The sequence below is a fragment of the Thamnophis sirtalis genome, unplaced genomic scaffold (assembly GCF_051295495.1).
Source record: "Thamnophis sirtalis isolate CommonGarterSnake01/CBP01778 unplaced genomic scaffold, rThaSir2_p1.2 scaffold_2, whole genome shotgun sequence".
Lineage (NCBI taxonomy): Eukaryota > Metazoa > Chordata > Lepidosauria > Squamata > Natricidae > Thamnophis > Thamnophis sirtalis.
In genome coordinates, this window is record NW_028261382.1 from 9,108,597 (window position 1) to 9,129,884 (window position 21,288).

At 43.7% G+C, this 21,288-nt stretch overlaps 1 protein-coding gene across 1 annotated transcript in view; it reads right to left on the minus strand.

The window, feature by feature from the left end:
• Nucleotides 1-978: 978 nt before the first annotated feature.
• Nucleotides 979-21,288, minus strand: part of SECISBP2L (SECIS binding protein 2 like) — a 35,787-nt gene continuing 15,477 nt past the window's right edge. The window contains 14 exon segments of the mRNA XM_087704212.1: nt 979-1,710; nt 1,713-1,808; nt 4,032-4,248; nt 5,543-5,697; nt 7,799-8,019; nt 9,821-9,983; nt 10,584-10,710; nt 12,095-12,267; nt 13,665-13,806; nt 14,968-15,135; nt 18,402-18,485; nt 18,845-18,976; nt 19,744-19,856; nt 21,185-21,209. Coding sequence (XP_087560338.1) covers nt 1,145-1,710; nt 1,713-1,808; nt 4,032-4,248; nt 5,543-5,697; nt 7,799-8,019; nt 9,821-9,983; nt 10,584-10,710; nt 12,095-12,267; nt 13,665-13,806; nt 14,968-15,135; nt 18,402-18,485; nt 18,845-18,976; nt 19,744-19,856; nt 21,185-21,209 — 2,382 coding nt within the window. The 3' untranslated portion in view covers nt 979-1,144.

Consider the following 21,288-nt stretch of genomic DNA (forward strand, 5'->3'; position numbering starts at 1 on the left):
CCACAAAACAAAGGGTATTTTCCCTACCACAAAGCCACTCCTACCTCCCGCGCTTATGAAAATTTGCTTCCCAACGGGACAAGCGGTTGGAAGACCAGAGATTACATCTACCCATCAAGACCAATCCCAAGGGGGGGAAAAAGTAAGTTGACCCAAACAACAACTTCCCTTCCCTTTTCTCAACCAACCTCCCCCTAATATCTCCCCCTCCTATTTCATTTTATATTAAATGGTCTAACTTTTTCTTCTATTTACACAGCATGTTATGAACTCGTAGTAACATTCCTGAGATCAGTGAAAGCATTAAGAAGCAGAACACGGCGAAACAGCGTGGAAATCAAGAAAACCAAGCAAGGGAAGCTTTGTGTTGGTCCACAGGTCCCTTTTGGCGGTTGGCTTGCGGGCCAAGTGATGATGTGGACAATGTCAGTTGGAAAGTAGAGACAGGTACATCATTACCAAACTACCTGCTGAGAGACGTTTCACCAAAGTACCTAGCCAAAATGGTTTGAAGCCAACTGCAACCAGCCTTTAGGAGTGTTATTAGTTAAACAAATATTATAAATACTACTAAGAAGGTGCACTAGTTAATTCATATACATCCTTCTAGCCCTTTTTTTTTTTCAGAACGCATTTTCATTCTGACTACAGTCACTTTTAACAGTCTGAGCAAAAAAGAAAGAACTCATTCCGGCTTAATGTTAGGTACTCAGTGGCCAAATACTTCCCAAAGAAGTTCATGGCAAGCCAATATTGGTCAATACTGTCAACGCTTTAAAAAAATAGGTAAGGATTTTTTTCCCCCCCGGTTTGAGGAGAGTTTTGCCTTTAAAAATGATCAGGTGCAAAGAGTTTCCTCGTACGGGGGGGGGAAAAAAAGCTCAGCGACACGTAAGCCTGTTCTAAGAAAAGATATAACTATTAATCACACATGCAAACCCTCAGGTCTCGACGGAGAAGTGATAAAGACCGCTACAAAAAAGAAAAAGAAGGATGAATTAAATACGGGTGTTAAATGTTACACAGTGCAAAATGCCGAGATGAAGCACACGAAGCGATGGCTGCAATCCTTACAACAATTAGTTTCTCTCTCTCTCTCTTTTTTTTTTAAATAGTAAAAGTTTCCTGAGTCTGGACTTAAAGTTCATGGCATATAATTTGAGTCCGTGTGTTTTGAATCGAGAGGAGTGCCGGGGTTGGGTTTCTGTTGGGCTTTACTCGTAGCCTTGTCTGATGTCCATTCCTCGCTCTCGGCAACTGCCTCGGCTTGCCCGGGGGCTTCCAATTCTTCCTCCTCGCTCTGCTCCACGGTCTCGTCTTCCGCCCCGCTGAGGGTCTTCCCGAGCTGGAGGGTTTCCATAGTCCGCTGAGTCTCGGAGACCCACGATTCGATCCTGCTGTTGAGCTGAACTTCCTCGGAGATGGGTTCGTGGGCGTAGTCCTCCTCGTCCTCTTCCTCCTCCTCCTCCTCGTCTTCTTCGAGCATCCCTGGCACAAGAGTACTGGTTGTACTGGTCATGGAAGAATTCAAAATGTCCCGGCAGCTGCCATCTAAAGATCCGGTGTCTGTGCTTTGTTGGGAGGCCCATTCCAGGTTGTCATCTGGCTTTGCTTCCTCCTTCCCGTTTAGGGGTTTTGCCGGGGACACCACGGCGATGAGGCCAACGGCGGATAGAGATAAGGGCTTACCAGCAGTGACATTAGGGGTGCCGGTTTTTCTGAAGTAGTAACCTTGCACGCCGCTTCTCTTTCGTTTTCAGAGGCTTCCAAACCATCTGAGGTTTCCATCATGCTCCTCCAATTTGTTTCTGTCGGGGGGAAAAAATGGAAGAATATTTGGGGAAAAGCTATAAAGCAACATGGAAAGAAATTTCTGTGTTAAAACAAGCTGCCAAGTACCTCTAGGTCAGTGTTTCTCAACCTTGGCAACTTGAAGATGTCCGGACTTCAACTCCCAGAATTCCCCAGCCAGCGAATGCATTCTGGGAGTTGAAGTCCGGACATCTTCAAGTTGCCAAGGTTGAGAAACACTGCTCTAGGTAACATCATCGCCATTCTAGGAAAAGCTTTTGAACAATACAGTGACTGAAATGCTGTCACAGGTCACAAAAACAAGCGTTGTTTCCAGTGTGCTGTGTGGTGTTAACAATACTGAACGCAAATTCTGTGCATTGTGAGCAAGTGCTTAATGCTGCAAAACAACATGAGTGGGACTATTGTCCAGTTAAGCACTTTAAATGCTAATAATTGAAATGTAAAAAAAAACACACCCTTCTGTCTATAGGAAACCTAAGAAGAAAGGGGATGGGAAGAAGCAATTCTAAGAATGCCAGCTATTGTTTCCGTGAATAAAACTTGTATGTGAATATAAAACAATTTTTTTTAGCTGTGAGAGTTTAACTGTTTGTTTTCAAATCAGCAACTGGAGTCATACTGAAGGGCATTATGAAATAAAGCGATGATGTGGATACACCACTGCTCCTTAATTGTTTTAACCATTCTGATCTTAAATGTTTTTCGCCTCCTATTTTGTTGCTTTAGTTTTTCTGGGGGTTATTCTCAGACTACAAACTGCTCTGGGAGCTAGCTGGGAGCCTGTTTTATGAAACTGCAGTACCCCATAGGCCTTGCATCCTAAGTTTAAAAAAAAAACCTTACAAAATCATATTTTCAGATTTATGCAGCTGGTTGAATATGGAGGCAATTTAATCTACCCAAAGCAAAAGCTTACACTTCAATATTCAAGGTTGACTCAGCCTTCCATCCTTCCGAGGTGGGTAAAATGAGGACCCAGACTGTGGGGGAAATTTGCTGACTCAATTTGCTAAAAATCTGTAAACCACTTAGAGAGGGCTGAAAGCCCTATGAAGCGGTATATAAGTCAAATAAATAAATTCTATGCAAGGAGGCCAGCAAGGGAAAGTTAAATCAAGGCCCACCTCTTTATTACAAGTGCCATAAGAAACAAATGTAAAAGTGGAATAATCACACAATTGTGATCACCATGCTGACATTTGTAAATGAACTTCTCTTCCCCCTCTCCTTTCTTTTATGCACTCCTGGTTCCGAAGACCAGAGATGTATGCCAGGGTTGTCCTACCACAAGATGCCCAATTATGGCTCCTTTTACGACCTGTGGGCTTCGATTCCCAAAAATGCTAGCTCAGGAATAGCAATAGCAGTTAGACTTATATACCGCTTTATAGGGCTTTCAGCCCTCTCTAAGCGGTTTACAGAGTCAGCATATTGCCCCCAACAACAATCCGGGTCCTCATTTTACCCACCTCGGAAGGATGGAAGGCTGAGTCAACCCTGAGCTGGTGAGATTTGAACAGCCGAACTGCAGAACTACAGTCAGCTGAAGTAGCCTGCAGTGCTGCATTTAACCACTGCGCCACCTGGGAGATGAAGTCCACAGGCTGTAAAAGGTCCATAATTGCTTTCCGAAATCTACCACGTGAATCCATTATATCTAGCTTCAGACACAGAATCAAACAGACAATCCAGAAGGACGGGCTGTAGGAAATTGTAACATTCCAAGGTGGTTAAAGGTAAAGGTTCCCCTCGCACATATGTGCTGGTCGTTCCTGACTCTAGGGGGCGGTGCTCATCTCTGTTTCAAAGCCGAAGAGCCAGCGCTGTCTGAAGACGTCTCGGTGGTCATGTGGCCAGCATGAGTAAACGCTGAAGAGGCACAGAACGCTGTGATCTTCCCACCAAAGGGGGTTCCTATTGTCCTACTTGCATTTTTACGTGCTTTCGAACTGCTAGGTTGGCAGAAGCTGGGACAGGTAATGGGAGCTCACTCAGTTACTTGGCACTAGGGATTTGAATCGCCAAACTGCCGACTTTTCCGATCGACAAACTCAGCTTAGTCTTAGCCACTGAGCCCTGGTGGTTATGAAGTAAATTTGGTCAAGAGGCAAAAACATAGCTTTGCCATGAAGAAAATATCACCCAGCGGTGAACTAAAGGGAGACTAGAAGATGGAAAATGTTAAGAATAGGCATTGTTTTGAGATGCAAGCTTACCGTATTCCTTCTCGTTCACCTCCGAAATGGGCTCTGAAATCACACTGCAGAAGGAGATGGCGCTGGCTGCCGAAGGGTTCCGGGAATGGCCCATGTGGTGAGGCACCTTCTTAATGTTCTTCAAGGCCTCCTCCTGCTCTTGCTCCATGGCTGAAACCATATCTCGGTAGGCTTTCCTGGCCTCTTCAGTCAGAGAGACCAGTTTATTAAAGAGGTTCTAGAAGACAAAGAGCCCACTAAGAGATGGAGAACTACCACCAGAGGCTTCCAGATTGGCTTGCAATGCTTTCTTGGAAGGTTTCGTGTTTGTTTCGCCCCCTTAAATGTTATTTGTACAATACACAAACAAATAAAAACTGTTTTAAGGTGTAGGTATTTATATCCCACCTTTATTATTTGCTCTGACTTAAGCTTCCCAAAAGAGCATGAAGCAAAGTCCCGGTTTTATTAATTTCCTGTGAATTCTGCTCATTCACATCCAGCAAAGTCTTTCAAGGGAGGATTTACAGTCACAGACCTTATCTGGCTTGGAGAGCTGCCAGGCCGATATCTGCAAAACCTGGCAAGGAGTCTCGGAGAGTCACAAGCCAATTAAGCAAACTAATTGTCTCCAGCAAACTCCACTCCTCTTTCCCTCTTTTATTTCCTCTGGAGGGGCCATTCATCATCCACCTGTGGCCTTACTCCCCCAAATCGACTCCTGTTCTTTAGCTGTTCCCTTCGTCTGCCAATTCTGCGCATGCGCACACTGGGAACAGGCTCCAGCTGTTTGTCTGCCTCACTGATGTCTGACTCAGAAGGCAGCTGATAACTGTCAGACGGCTCTGGCTCCCTCTGCCTCTGACACAGAGCCCTCCTCAGAGCCTTCCCCAGACTCCAGGACTGGCCCACGTTCCTCCCCAACCTTCTCACTGTCCGAATCTGCTGCCAGCTCCATTGGCCACAATATTATTTTTATAAATTACCCAAGGCTCCAAACACAGACAATGCTCCCTCCTACTCCTATTTTCCCCACAACCACCACCCTCTGGTGAGTTGGGTTGAGAGTGATCAGCTCAACTTCACCCAGCTGGCTTTCGTGGCTAGGTGGGACTAGAATTCAAGGTCTCCTGATGAATGGTCCAAAATCATCCAGCTGTCTTTCATGCCTAAGGCCAGACTAGAATTCACAGTCACCTGGTTTCTAGCCTGGTGCCTTAACCACTAGACCAAACTGGCTCTACATAAATATAAAATATAAAAATATGCACATCTACATGTCCTTTTGATTACACCAAGGTTGGTTTTTATTTTTATTTTTTAAATAGGATATCTCCTAGTTGTTTCTATGGAGAGGAGTATGAGCACCAAACCCACTTCAAAGATTTGGGAAAGAAACACCACACACCCAAATGCCCCCTTATTCTAAAACACAGAAAAAGAATGCATTTATTTTCAGGCATTGTTGGCTGGGTTAGGAATGTCATAGACAATGAACTCCATCCTTCCAGAGGTGACCGAGAAGCCCTTACCTCAGCGCCTGAAAAATTGAAGATGCCCACCACGCTGACGGGAACTAACTTGTTTACGCAGCGGCCCAGCGCTTTGCGTCCGAGGGCAAAGACAAAAGGGATTTCTTGTTCCCGAGCCATGGCGATCACGTTATACAAAGCTTCGTCTAGTCCACCTTAAGCCACGTTAAGGAAGAAACAAACAAACAAAGCAAAAAAGATGAAAAACCTCCTCACAATGAGGTCAGACTTGAATGCACTAATTTTATTTATTCTATTAAAAGGTCTAAACCAGTGTTTCGCAACCTTGGCAACTTGAAGATGTCTGGACTTCAACTCCCAGAATTGTGGGAATTGAAGTCCAGACATCTTCAAGTTGCCAAGGTTGAGAAACACTGGTCTAAACCACTCAAAAACTGAAGTTCTTTCCAGTAAAAACTTACTGTGTTAGTCAAACAAAAATCAGAGGAAAATTCTATGTGTGTAAAACTTGCAAACCAGATGAATTTGAAGCTGGCTAAAAAGAAGGAAGTAGCAACAGCAAGAGCACTTAGATTTATATACCGCTTTGTAATGCTTTACAGACCTCTTCAGTGATTTACAGAGTCAGCATGTTCCCCCCAACAATCTGGATCCTCATTTTAATGACCTCAGAATGATGACTCAACAGCTTAAGCTGTTCAGAATCGAACGCCTGGCAGTGGGCAGAGTCAGCCTGCAATACAGTGTTCTAACCATTGCGCCGTATCAGCAAACACTGCACTAATGTGAAGGTGCCTCAAACGTGACTAGCAGTGGTGGGTTCTAGATCCCGTTCCAACCCGAGGTTCCATGAGCCTCTGCGACGCCCCGGTTGCTGCCGTGCATGTTCACGTAAGCCCCAAAGACTTAAAAAGACTAGTAAGGAGCTCAGGCGGATGGGCAGGCCCTCCGGAGCACCATACCAGAATGGTATCCGGTGCTCCGGGCAGGCTCCGGTGTGCCCATACTAGGGCGCAACCCACCACTGATGTCTAGTATTGATCTCTGGGATTGAATTCAATTCCTTAAGACGGTGTTTGTTTCTCAACCTTGGCAACTTTTAAGATGCGTGGACTTTAATTCCCAGAATTTTCCAGCCAACATTGCTGGTGGGGAATTCTGGAAAATCTTGGGCCATATATGAACTTTTTTGGGGTGTCAACAGTATGGAAATTGTTGTCACGGCTGTCTGCTAGGATTTCTCAATATAGGCTACAGTTCTGAGAACGTTGGTGATCTCATCATCCAAGCAATAAGCAATTCTGACTTCATTTAGTCTTTTTGGGATCCGTTCCCGATCTCAATCAGATGCTGCCATCTGCTGTAGGCCATAAACATCTACCCTGCAAATGCAAAAGCGATTTGCTGATGCATAATATGTGGAAGGGCCTAAATGTCACCTCCAGGAAATGAAAAGCGCCATTTGTAACTCAAGGGCACCATCTAGTCCAGTGTTTCTCAACCTTGGCAACTTGAAGATGTCTGGACTTCAACTCCCAGAGTTCCCCAGCCAGCGAATGCTGGCTGGGGAATTCTGGAAGTTGAAGTCCGGACATCTTCAAGTTGCCAAGGTTGAGAAACACTGATCTAGTCAGTCAGTCAGAGGAGGAAAATATTGCTTCCTGGTTTCAAAATGCTGCTTGTTCAAAAGTGAGAGAGTCACTTATTCTCAGTGGGCAACTTACCAGCAAGGCAGGTGCTTGAAAATTAAACCAGTCTTCATAGTTCAAAAGATTGAGGTAGACAGTTACTTGAAAGATAATGGATTGTCTCTCAAATGCAATTGCCTTCTGTGATATTCCTACCCCTCAAAACGCACAAATGTTTTAATGTCTGCCTGTTCACTTCTCTGCAACTGCAGATCCTGTGTCTTTAAAAAGAGCCGAGGTGGCGCAGTGGTTAAATGCAGCACTGCAGGCTACTTCAGCTGACTGCAGTTCTGCAGTTCGGCTGTTCAAATCTCACCGGCTCAGGGTTGACTCAGCCTTCCATCCTTCCGAGGTGGGTGAAATGAGGAAACCAGATTGTGGGGGCGATATGCTGACTCTGTAAACCGCTTAGAGAGGGCTGAAAGCCCTATGAAGCGGTATATAAGTCTAACTGCTATTGCTATTGCTATAAGGCACCTTAGATGGCAGTAGAGTGTTTAATGTATGAAGGACAGAAATGGGGGAAAGAATCAGCAAAATAATCCTATGTTAAAAAGGAAACAAGCTCGGACTCAAAGAGAAGTTACCCCATAAGTGCTGTGTGTACCTTTGGATTGAATCTTCTCACAGTTGGGAGAAATAATTACACACTTGATCTTGCTTAACTTCATGTGCTTGGTAACCTCCCGTAGGCCCATTACAAGCCTCCTCTTTGCTTTGGCTTTGATGGGATCCTTCTGATAAATTCGTTCTTGGAAGCTGACAAGCTCTTGCAACAGGAGAGTCACGCACTCATCGATTTCTTTGCTGAGAACTTGATTACAGTACCTGCACGTTGAGGACGGGAGAAAAAAGACAAAATGTCAGCAATGCTGATCTGGATCTATTGCATTGGGGAGGAGGGGGAAACATTCATCCTTTTAAAAAATTTCTTTCTGAAACTACGTTTAATTTTGTCTGCCATGAATCGAGAGCCGTGACTGAAAAAAAGTTCAGGGGTGTGTATGTTTACTAGCTTTATGTTATCTGCATTACAAGCTGTACTTCTTACATACTAAGCCGCGCGAGCGATTGTGGGTGCGCCTCGGTACACCTATGTTACACCTATCCTCCGCGAGCTGCACTGACTGCCTATTGGTCTCCGGATACGCTTCAAGGTGCTAGTTATCACTTATAAAGCCCTACATGGTATTGGATCTGGGTACTTGAGAGACCGCCTTCTGCCAATTACCTCCCATAGACCCATTAGATCCCACAGAGTAGGCCTCCTCCGAATTCCATCTACCGGCCAGTGCCGGCTGTTGACCACCTGGAGGAGGGCCTTCTCTGTGGCTGCTCCGGCCCTCTGGAACAATCTCCCTGTGGAGATTCGGACCCTCGCCACCCTTCAGGCCTTCCGTATAGCCGTTAAGACCTGGCTGTCCCAGCAGGCCTGGGGTTGTTGAGTTCCACCCCTACTCGAATTGGCTGTGCTTGTTGTGTTTTTTAAATTGTTTGTATTGTCCTGTTTTGTTTTTGTCTTACCTTTCTGTATTGTTCTCCCCTCCCCTTGGCTTTTGTTCAGCCTCCCTGAGTCCCTTTGGGAATAGGGCGGCATACAAATCGAATAAATCCAAATCCAAGTACTACCTACACATTCCTCCTTTGCTTAAAGTCTCCATGGGCTCTGTACTGTTTGAAACTTATTTCCTAGAGCAATTCTCTTATTTGCAAGCAGATTGCATGGATGCTGCATGAAGCAGTTCCAGGTGCAAAAGCATCGGTAATAATCCCAAACGTGCTTTTTCAAAAGGCAAATGGACTTTGGTTTCCCTTGAAGATATTTCCCTTCTCATCCAAGAAGCTTCTTCGGGTCTAGAAGCGAATGGAAGACGCTTCTTGGGTGAGGAGCGAAACGTCTTCGAGGAAAAACAAAGTTCAGTTGTCTTTTGAAAAAGCCCCTTTGGGACAACCAAGACCTGGATGACTGAGAACCTTCACAGTCAATCAGAAATAATCCTTGTAAGATTATGCATTGATAAATGAAACCTAATGCAGAAAGACAGGAGAACGGGCTGTTCTGAAAGTAAGCGAAGCAATCCTACTTAACAACACAGTTCCCTTCTAATGACATTGAGTGGCAAACAAATTTAATAAATAAAAATAAAGCATCAAGTTTAATCTGAGATAGCCTTGACCCCTACATTGTCTGTTGAATCCACTTGTCTTTAAAACAACCCCTATATATACATTTTTCTATATGCATCTGGTATGTACTTTATATTTGATGCATGTTTTTCAGCTCCAAGGCAGTAATAAAGATGAAGACATGAGAACATACCTGTCTCTTTCACCTACAAATACTTTTTAATCTGCTTAACTTGATGAGCCAATACCAAATCTTTTCATTTGTTGGAAGCCAGTCACCTGCACCTGGATAACTTATTCCAAAACAAGACATATGCCTGGCTAAAGACATCCAAAGAAGCAATTCCAGAAGCAACTTTGTCTGAGCTCAGGTAGCTGATGCTTCCAAAAGCTAGAATCTATTTAGGTGGAACAGAAATGCCTCCCCTATTAAGAATTTAAATTCATTCTCCTTAAGCCAGCCTGTTTTCTTTGAATAAGTCCTACAGAATGCAAAGCTTACTCTCTGAATCGCTTGCTGTGGATTTTGGTTATGGTTGACGATGCCATGGGGCTTCCTATGCCTGAACTTGCTGGTGAACCTTGGGAGACGGGAGTCATGCAGTAGGGAGAATTCTGGCTTGCTGGAGAGAGGGAGGTGTCACTCGGCACACTCAGACCAGTTTCTGGAAGAGACGAGACAAAACACACCAGTCATCCGTTCGTAAAATTGCAGCGTGGAAATTTTATTTTTATTGTTCTTCTGTGTCACATGTGTGTGTGTACGTGTGGGTGCAATGCATAATCCTTTGAGAGCTGAATGCAACAAAATTTCATTTCACTGTATGCTGATAGTCTGCATTTAAAGTGACAATAAAGTTCTAATCTATTATTCAAATCCTCCATTATTTCTACTTCCATCTCATCATAATCCTCAGAAATACTAAGTTTACACGTCTTTCTTCATACACCAGGATCAGAAATTCCAAAGGACTTTAAAAAAAAAAAAAAAAACCTCTCCCAGGAAATTATTTAAGAAAGTAACGTACAGGTTTAATGAACAGAACAGTCACATGTCATCTCTTGCTTGCCAATTTAAAGTCTTGTGGAGAGGAATGTTACACCATCAATTGCAATAAACTATTTTAGACCATTGTTTCCATGAGCAACTGAATCCAGAAAGTTCCAGGTTGATTTTTTTTACTGAATTAAAAGCCCATTAAACTTGTGTTTGGTTGTGGCTATGGCACATATTAATATAAAGACAAGTGTCAGGTTGAGCTAACCTTCTTGAGATGTTAGTTCTTCTGCCTGGTTGGAAGTCAGTGGCACCTCTTGCTCCTCATCACCTCCCAAAAGGCTGTGGTCTGTGGTCAACCGTCCTTTCTTTTCTTCTCTCTCTTTCAAAATAATCTGAAATAAACCCAATGGTGAATATTTCTCGCCGGCTCAGGAATTCTGGGAGTTCAAGGCCACAGGACAGAGGTGGGTTCCTACCGGTTTGGCCCAGTTCGGCCAAATAGGTAGTAAATTGGCAGCCTGGGTCGCTGGAACTGGCAGTGACCCAGGCCTGCCACGCCCCTGAACCGGTTCTCCTACTGTTGCAGCAAATTGAGGCTTTCGCCACAATGCTCAAGAAAAACAGGACGCAAGACCACGAAGGTGCAAGAGAGACAGGTTTATGGATGCATCGAGTTCAGCGTGTTCACACACCAAAATCTGAACTACTGGGCTCCACCCAGTACATTGGTTTTTATACCTTATTTCAAACTTGATTATTTGAAGGCGTTACTCTAAGGCGTTTTCATACAGAAAGTAAAGCCCCTTATTAAAACAGAGAAGTATATTTTGGAAAAATACAAAAGAAGAAGTTGCCATCTTGATTTTTAGTTCTGCACATGCGCAGAACAGTTTTCATTGCAGAAATGTATTTTTCCCCTTTTTAAATGTTTTGAGTATGAGCAGACATTTTTAGATGCAAATCTGCAATATTTTGCACGCCGAACCAGCAGTAATGCTGGCAGCGTTACTCTAAGGCGTTTTCATACAGAAAGTAAAGCCCCTTATTAAAACAGAGAAGTATATTTTGGAAAAATACAAAAGAAGAAGTTGCCATCTTGATTTTTAGTTCTGCGCATGCGCAGAACAATTTTCATTGCAGAAAGGTATTTTCCCCCTTTTTAAATGTTTTGCGTATGCGCAGACATTTTTAGATGCAAATCTGCAATATTTTGCACACCGAACCAGCAGTAATGCTGGCAGCAACCCACCCACTTTTACTTTTAAAGCCCTTCATGGTTTAGGACTTGGCTACCTGAGAGACTGCCTCCTGCCATTCACCTCCCAACGACCAATAAGATCACACAGGTTGGGCCTCCTCTGGGTGCCGTCAACCGGACAATGCCGGCTGGCGACTCCCCGCGGGAGGGCCTTCTCTGTTGCTGCGCCGGCCCTGTGGAACGATCTACCTGCAGAGATCCGGACCCTTCCCACTCTCCTGGCTTTCCGTAAAGCCGTTAAGACCTGGCTGTTCCGGCAGGCCTGGGGCTGTTGATTGATATCCAGCCCCGTTTAGATGGAATGAATTTTAATGCTGTATTTTTTATTTTCTTATTCTATTTTTAAATTCAAATGTTTCTTGTCTGTTGTGAGCCGCCCAGAGTCCCCTGGGAGTGGGTGGCATACAAATTTCTAATAAACTTGAAACTTGAAACCCCTGCCACAGGCCATAACGTTGCCATCATTGCCCCCGGTATTTTTAAAGTCGAAAGCTCCACTTTAGGAAACTCATTTTTACCTTTTTCAGTGCTGTTGGACGCTTCAACTTTGAGAGTTCTCTTTCTTTTCCTCGTTTCACTTTTGGGCTAGTGGAATCCAAAGGGTTAATGCAACCCACTGATGACTGCTGCCCTTTGGAGAAGGACTTTCGGCTGGGGGATTCTTTGGTGTGGAAAGGAACTGGACTGCCAACTGAAGACAAACCAAACCAAAAATGCATGCAATGGCTGAATGGAGGCCGCTGGGCATTTCCCCCGTGGTTTACTCTCCTCCCACCTCCTCCCTTCTCATTAAAATGCCTTTTCCCTTCCCTGGAATTAAAAAACCAGATTACAACAGCAAGGAAATGATGCAGTGAGATGCTGCTGTTTGGAGATTATCTCTCGTTCCAAGAAAGTAATTATGGAGAAAGAATAGAAACAAGCTGAACACCAGGTTTATAAAGATAAGTATGTCAATTCCTTTTGATAACTTCTAAAAAAAAAAAAACCCTCACCAAATGTCCCACAACACCATCATTAGCTTGGTCCACACCACAGGAATTTTGGTCTACAAATCAAAATATCTGGAGTTGCACAATACCACAGAATTCTGCCTTAGTGCGATGCATGAAGTCAAACCACAATTGCATCCCAAGGCTCAAAGAAACATTTTGCATGGAGAATAGTCAACTGTTTATCCATGGCGAAGGGATTTGGGCTACAGCGGGGTGTCACACTGTACTTCTAAAGCAGGGATGTCAAACTCAAGGCCCATGGGCTGGATCCGGCCCATGGGGTGCTTAGATCTGGCCTGCGGGGGGGGTCGACCTAGAAACAGTGGAGTGGCCCGCAGTGCCTCGGCCAGTGAAAATGGAGCTTGGGAATGCCGCATGTGGTTCTCCCAAACTCCGTTTTCGCTGGGATGGGGACTCAGGAGGCCGCCGCTGCTGAAAACAGAGCTCGGGCTCCTGTTTTCGCAGGCAGAGCACTCGGGCCAGCACAGACCCCCCCGACACGAGTGACGTCAAGTCAGTTGTGGGATTCAGCCGGTTCGCACCTATTTGGGAGAACCGGTTGGTAACTTTCCAGGCAGTCCGGAGAACCAGTTGTTGGAAGAAATCTCCTTTTGTTTTTCCCCACTTTACAGGGCTAATCTTGTAAGAAAGGCAGGAAAGAAACATTCTGGTGTTGTTTCTAGCCTCATCTTTGTTGACCTGCTTACAGAAACTGTCTCTCCGGTTAACCCTGATTACATTGTAAGAGCTAAGGCGAAGTGCCCATCGACCTGAGTGATGTTGAGTTGGCTACGCCCACCCAATCACATGACCACCGAGCCACGCCTACCCAGCTGGTCATTAGGGAACCGGTTGTTAAATTATTTGAATCCCACCATTGCGTCAAGGTGGCCACACTCCCCTAGCCCCTCCCTCCAGAGGTTAAACACAACCCGGATACGGCCCTCAATGAAATCGAGTTTTGACATCCCTGTTCTAAAGGATTCCAAACCAGAAGGAGACAATGCATTTATTTCACCGGTTCTCTCCCTGACGGAAGAGACGCTGGAGAACTGCGCGGCTACGCAGGAGTGGCATAGGGAGACACACCCACCTGTGTAGGAGAGGGGCCTGGTGTTTGTGATCTGACGGGCCTTCATCGCCTGCTGCTGTTTTTCAAGCGCAGCCAGCATGTCCCCCAAGTCTAACTGCACGGGAGTTTTACTCTTCTTTCCGGCTGCTTTTGAAACGGCTTCCTAGACGCGGGATGACAAGGCGAGATGTCACTTTTGGTGGCCAAAGGGATCGTTTCAATCAGGCCGTCCTGGTTTCTCTGGTATTGCCGGCTGTTCTATTCTTTTGAACGTAAAACCGGGGTGTGTGTGTGTGTATGTGAAGCTAGCAGTGAATTTTACCGTAGGAACAAGCTCATTAAGGAATCTGGACAGGTAGTCCTTGACTTACAACCACAATTGAACCCAACATTTCTGTTGTTAAGCGAGACATTTGTTGAGCGAGTTTTGACCCGTTTTACCACTTTTTTTGCCCCATTTGTTAAGTGAATCACTGCAGTTGTCAAGTTAGTAACACAGTGGTGGAGTGAATCTGGCTTCCCCATTAACTTTTGAGTGTCAGAAGGTCGTAAAAGGGAGACGCATAACCCCGGGGACACTGCAACCATCATAAATATGAGCCAGTTGCCAAATGTCTGAATTTTGATCATGTGATCGGAGGAATGCTGCAGTGATCGTGTGAAAAAACAGTCATAAATAACTTTTTCCCCAGTTCCGTTGTAACTTTGATCACTTCTAAGTGAACGTCATTAAATGAATTGCTGTAAGTTGAGGACTACCTGAGAGATGATAAACAGAAAACAAGATTACAAATTCCCAAAAGGTTATGTAGCATTTCATTTACTGCAGGGAATTTTCTTGCAGGATTAGTAGGCACCTGAGTTTAGGGACCTCAGATTAACAGAGTTGGAAGGGACCTTGTAGGTCATCTAGTCCAACCCCCCCTCCTGCTCAAGCAGGAGACCCTACACCATTTCTGACAAATGGCAGTTCAATCTTTCTTGAAAGCCTCCAGTGATGAAGCTCCCACAACTTCCGAAGGCAACTTCTGTTCCATGGATTGATTGTTCTCACTGTCAGAAGGTTCCTCCTTATTTCTAGGTTGAATCTCTCCTTGTTCAGTTTCCATCATTTATTCCTTGTCTGGCCTTCGGGTGCCTTGGAAAATAGCTTGAGTCCCCCACCCCCACCTCTGTGGCAGCCCTTCAAATATTGGAAGACTTATCACATGTCTCCCCTGGTCCTTCTCTTCACCCCATCCAACCCTTTCCAACATCAAACACTGCAATCTGCCCACCTGGATCGAAAGCCAGAATGCATTTCCATTACACCATTAAAACAGACCTGAAGCTTTCTCTGCTCCATGCTAATTTCTGAATACTCCTGGGCAGTAGCCAGTGCTGCTGCGAGAGCTTTCTTCTTTTGACTTTTTGCTCTTTTGGGAACAGAGGTGGTGATGGGGATCGGAGTCTGTACTATGTTGATTGGAGAATTTTCAGGTAGATCATCCAACTAAGGAAAGAGGATATGGTGATAAGTATAAAGGGGATGTAGTGTTAAAAAAAAAAAGCATAATCAGCAGCTAATCATACATCTGTGTTCCTAGAGCTGATCTTGCTTCTTTATCTAGTGTTTTTCCCAAGTGGATGGTTTGTTTTGTGTTCACCTCATCAGTTATGGTGGCACAGTGGTTAGAATGCTGTACAGCAGGCTAATTTGGATGACTGCTAGCGGTTTGATTCTCACTGACTCAAGGTTGACTCAGCTTTCCATCCTTCCAAGGTTGGCAAAATGAGGACCCAAATGAGGACCCAATAGGTTGACTCTGTAAACCACTTAGAGAGGGCTGTAAAAGCCCTGTGAAGCGGTATATAACGTATTTTTCAGAGTATAAGACGCTCCAAAGTATAAGATGCACCTAGAGTTTGGGGAGGAAAACAAGGGGAAAAAATCTGCCTCTGCCTCCCAGCAATTTGCCTCCTAGCAACAAACAGTACAGACAATATACAGAGTTTGTAGTGTTATATTTCAGACTATACTTGTACAGATGCTGTTGAAATGTGTTTTCTGGTAGTTATTCTCTGCTATTTAAAAGAATAGCACTAGGCCTCTTCAGATCAAGCTTTTATTTTAAAAAGCTTCTTCATTTTGTTAAGTTGTTTAGAACAATAATAAAGAAGTCTTTTAAAAATAAGTCTAATGATTTGAACATTCTATAGGCATTTATAGTTGTTGACTTGCCTCTTTGCAGCAAACAGCCTGTTTAGCACAAGAAAAAATATATCTGCCACCCAGCAATTTGCCATGTGGAGCAAACAGCTAGTTTCACTTTCAATTTCTCCCCATCATCAGCTGTTAGAGGCTGCAGGGATTGCTATAACTTATTGAGGCCTCTGCAAGCCCTGTTTGCTGCAAAGAGTTAAATTGCTGGGAGGCAGAGGCCAAAGGGTGTGGGCCGATGGGTGGGTGGGGCTACATTCAGTGTATAAGATGCACCCAAATTTTCAGCCTTTTTTTGGGGGGGGAGGTACATTTTATACTCTGAAAAATACTGTATTTTTTTGCTATTGCTATAAGATGCCTAACAATGCTGAAATAAAGCTAGGATTTGAATTGTAATGTGCAATTGTCTGCTAACATCTCTTAATTATACTTAAATAGCAGTAATAGCAGTAGGCTTATATACCGCTTCATAGGCCTTTCAGGCCTCTCTAAGCGGTTTACAGAGAGTCAGCATATTGCCCCCAACAATCTGGGTCCTCATTTTACCCACCTCGGAAGGATGGAAGGCTGAGTCAACCCTGAGCCGGTGGGATTTGAACCGCTGACCTGCTGATCTAGCAGTAGCCTGCAGTGCTGCTTTTTAACCACTGCGCCACCTTGGCGCAGTGGTTAAAACCTTATTTGTGAAAATATCTACAGACCCCTCACATCCTGGACATAAATTGATTCAACTTCTGTCCTCAAAACAACGCTATAGGGCACTGCACACCAGAACAACTAGACACAAGGACAGTTTTTCCCCCCGGATGCCATCCCTCTGCTTAACAACTAATTCCCACAACACTGTCAAATAATTTACTAAGACTGTGTTATTACTATTAGTCTTCTCTTCCTTCCTAGTATCTATTTCTTCCCAATTATAACTATAACCATGTTGTGTCTTTCAATTTATATTGTTTTATAGAGCCGAGGTGGCGCAGTGGTTAGGGTGCAGTACTGAAGGCCACTACAGCTGACTGTTATCTGCAGTTCAGCGGTTCTAATCTCACCGGCTCAAGGTTGACTCAGCCTTCCATCCTTCCGAGGTAGGTGAAATGAGGACCCAGAATGTGGGGGTGATATGCAGACTCTGTAAACCGCTTAGAGAGGGCTGAAAGCCCTATGAAGCGGTATATAAGTCTAACTGCTATTGCTATTGCTATTTACTAGTATGGTTTGATAGCTTATTAGTAACCTTGACTATCACTAAGTGTTGTGCCTTTTATTCTTGATGAATGCATTTTATTCTCCTTATGAACACTGAGAGCCTATGCACCAAAGACAAATTCCTTGTGTGTCCAATCACACTTGGCCAATAAAGAATTATACTCTATTCTATAAAGAATTCTATTTAACTTAATAAAATGCAATTCCTAGTTTAGAGGCACTCAAAATTAGCAACCATCATTTGATTGAGAAAGACAGGTTCTTGATTTTGGTTTGTGCTGCACCCAAAATGCGTTTCTGAGTGCATCCCCAAAGATGCACATAGTTAAGGTATGCTAAAGTCTCTCTGCTGAACTCGATGCCTGGTTGCTACCTTAGCAAGTCTGTGGGATTTGGGGTTGCTGCAGAACCTTCACTATATTGCCTGTAGTCTCCCAACCAAACTGAAAATCCGGCTCTTAAGAAATCAAACGTTGCGCTCTTCACAATGCCAGTCTATTGCTTTTGTGTTTGTGTGTGTTCCCAAGGAACAGTTCTGCTCACTTTTGTTGCTCATTAAAAACCAGCCAGAATGTATTGAAAACCCTACCTGAATCGGGAGGCTACCTGAATCGGGAGGCTCTCACAACAGTCACTCGGGCCCTTGTGACCTCTAGGCTGGAATACTGCAATGTGCTCTACATGGGGCTGCCCTTGAAGAGCATCCGGCGACTTCAGCTAGTACAGAACGCGGCCGCGCGAGTGATCGTGGGTGCACCTCGGTTCACCCACATAACACCTATCCTCCGCGAGCTGCGCTGGCTACCTGTCGATCTCCGGATGCGCTTCAAGGTGTTATTAGTCACCCATAAAGCCCTGCATGGTAGTGGATCTGAATACTTGAGAGACCGCCTTCTGCCAATTACCTCCCTGCGACCAATAAGACCAATAAGATCTCATAGATTAGGCCTCCTCCGTATTCCATCGGCCAGCCAGTGCCGGCTGGCAACTACAAGGAGGAGGGCCTTCTCAGTAGTAGCCCCGACCCTTTGGAACGAGCTCCCCGTGGAGATTCGTACCCTCTCCACCGTCCAGGCCTTCCGCACAGCCCTTAAGAACTGGCTAGCCCGTCAGGCCTGGGGACAAGGATAGGCGCCCCTCCCGAATGATGAATGTATGTTGCTTGCTATTTTATTATATGTCTCTATGTCAATGTTTGTATTCCCCCTCCCTGATTTTATGTGAGCCGCCCTGAGTCCCCTCAGGGAAAAGGGCGGCCTACAAATATTAATAAAATCTAAAATCTAAATCTAAAAAAGAAAAATAACCTCATCACAGTTCTATCCTCCAAATATAATAGCGTAATTTACCATTTTGGGTGTGTGCTTCAGCTGCATGTTCTTAGCTTTAGAATGTCCGCTATCGCAATTTAGCTCCGGGAACTCTTCTTCATCCTGAACAAAAAAATTTGGAAAATTCATTAACTGAAATTCACAGGACAGAATATTTGTATTTTGCAAGGAAGGCGTTACTCAGTTAAAAGATTGGTAGAAACTGGCAAATGCACATGAATGGTATCAAAAGGGATATAAGCATGAAACTAGATTGGAATTTGCAGGAAAGATATTGTTATCACATGCCAGGATAGATTGGAAACAAATTGAAAAATGTTACTGGTAATTCAAAAAATAAGTTTTTAATGCTTTAAAATCAGCAAGCAGGACACATTAAGATGCAGCTGTCCACCAAGTCAAAATCTCTGCTTGTCTTAGTGAATGAAAGCTGTCATAAACAAGATTAATGAAAGAGTTACCCCAAAATATAGCAGTTCAGGGCTCTGCTCTACTCTGTTTGACTGGCTTGTGATTACTGGTTTCTCATTTTTCTTCTGCAAATTCTGTTTCCTTTCTGAAGATGTGCTGTGACCTCTACATTTAAAACCAGGCTATACAAGCAGATAAAAACAAACATATTAGGACTGTCTCTTTTAAATTGAAGTATGAAAGCACCCATGTAAATCACAAAGTATGTGCTAGCTATCTTGTCTGCCAGGTGAAAATATGTGACTGTAGAAATGTGACTAACAGTGACAAATAAAAAGTTGAACAGTCTTCACAGAGTGGAGCAGACTAAATGGACTGGCATTACAAGAAATTAAAACAGATTCATGCAGTCAATATTTCATCAGCTTATTTGGATTCCATGTGACTAAACCCAGCTTAATAAGAAAATAATTCAGTAACATTGACATGTTTTAACAGTGTACACAGATTGCCAATTAATTCTGTAATCATCTTTCAGCCAAGAGGCACAAATGAAAGAACGTAGCAATAAGTGGAGAATTTCATTTCTCAAATAACTGTATGAGTTTACTGATTAAGGGATTCTGCAGCAATCTATTTTTCAGCCCGACACAGTTTGTTGTGATCTTTCAATTATATAGCATGTGAAGGATGTGTTTGTGTTTTTTATTTTTATAGTTATAATGTACACCGAAGATGGCATTTAATTTCGTTGTACGAGGTGCAGTGACAATAAAGTAAAGTAAACTAAACTGAGCTGAAAGTTCCTAAAACCTTGGAAAGGGTAAGAATGTACCAAGTACTTTCAGACTAAAAATCAGGGCAACAGAGCATCTTGTTATATTCAACTGAAAGTTGCTCCAAGTAGTTTTCTACCTGAAAAGAAAGCTTGAAGTAGTGGAAACTGTACCTCTGAATCGTGCTGATGTTCTGGTTGCCTTCCACCTCTGGAGAAAGAGTTTCTCTCTATCCAAGGCTTTTTCTGAGTAGCCTGAGAACTGACACTTGCCCAGCTGGCACCACCTGGAACAAGCATCACGTAAGTTTAAGGAAAGAGAACATGTGAAAAGAAGGGGGGGGGAGATGCAAAGAATGCATGTTCCTTTTTTTTACACAGAAAAAAAAAAAAAAACTAAAACTCCACACCTCAAAGAAAGCCAAATAGATGTTGGCTCTAACCAGCATGTGTATTCACGGAATTAGCTTTCTTTCCCAGTTTACATGGTTAGGTCACAAAAAGTAATAGAGGGATCAGTCTGTTTGCAACTTCTCTTTCTTTAAAGACACAGAGCAATCTTGAAATATCATATTTTTCATAGTATAAGATGCACTGGAGTATAAGATGCACCAAGATTTTGAAGAGGTAAGTTTTTTAAAAAAGTTTTTCCACTCTGCAGGCCTTCCAAACTTTCCAAACCCTCTGCACGCCTTATTTTTGTGAAAAATGGAGCATGCAGAGAGTTTAAGAAACCTGCAAAGTGCTCCTAGGGCTGGGGGACGGGGGGGACGAGGGGGCAAAAACAAGGAAAAAAGGCCAGTTTTTCACAAAAACGGGCCCATTGTTTTGCAAAAAAGAGAGCCTGCATAGACTTTGGGAGGCTTGTAGAGTGTTTCTAGGGGCGGGGGGGGGGGCAAGAATGAGCAAAAGATGGGACATTTTTCGCTAGTTTTTGCCCTCCCCAGCTCCCAGGAGCACTTTGCAGACCTCCCAAACCCTCTGCACATCCATTTTTGCAAAGGGGGTGGTGTTTCAGGCAGCCAAAAATGCTGTATTCAGTGTGTAAGATGCACACAGACTTTCACCCTCTTTTAGGGGGAGGGGAAAGTGCCTCATATACTCCAAAAAATACGGTATACAGTATTAGCTGCCATTCTCATTGGCTTCATTTTTCATATGTGATGTATTTTATTTCTAACTGAACAGATTTCTATTTTTATGTTTTAATTTTTAGCAGAAGGGTACAAGGAAGCTCTCAACGTATATGCAATCTTTAAAAACTAATCAATGCACTCATGGAAAATGTGGCCAAAGGGGGGACGGGGGGGGGGGGAGAATGGAAAAGGAGGCAGGTTACCAGTAATTACTAAATTGTTAATTACTAAATGTCTTATAAAAAGTTCTATCCTGACTACTCACAAAATATTTTGAGGAGAAAAAGCTGGACATGTTCAGAAACAAACCCACAGTATTTAAACATTACAATGTGGAAAAGATTAAGGGTGGAGAATTTAATCAGTTAAAGGCATCAAGGCGTAATCGATTAAAGTGACAAAATGTATCCATCTCCCGTAAACACAGACACCACTCCCCCACACAAATGCTGCAAACTTGCAAAGCCAGGAAACTTTACCTGGATGTATGGATGATTCTTTGATCTGAAAATGAATTTAAAAAAAAAAAGTTGTAGAGGTTACTTTACATGTGCTTATTTAATGTCGCTTTCTACTCTTGAAC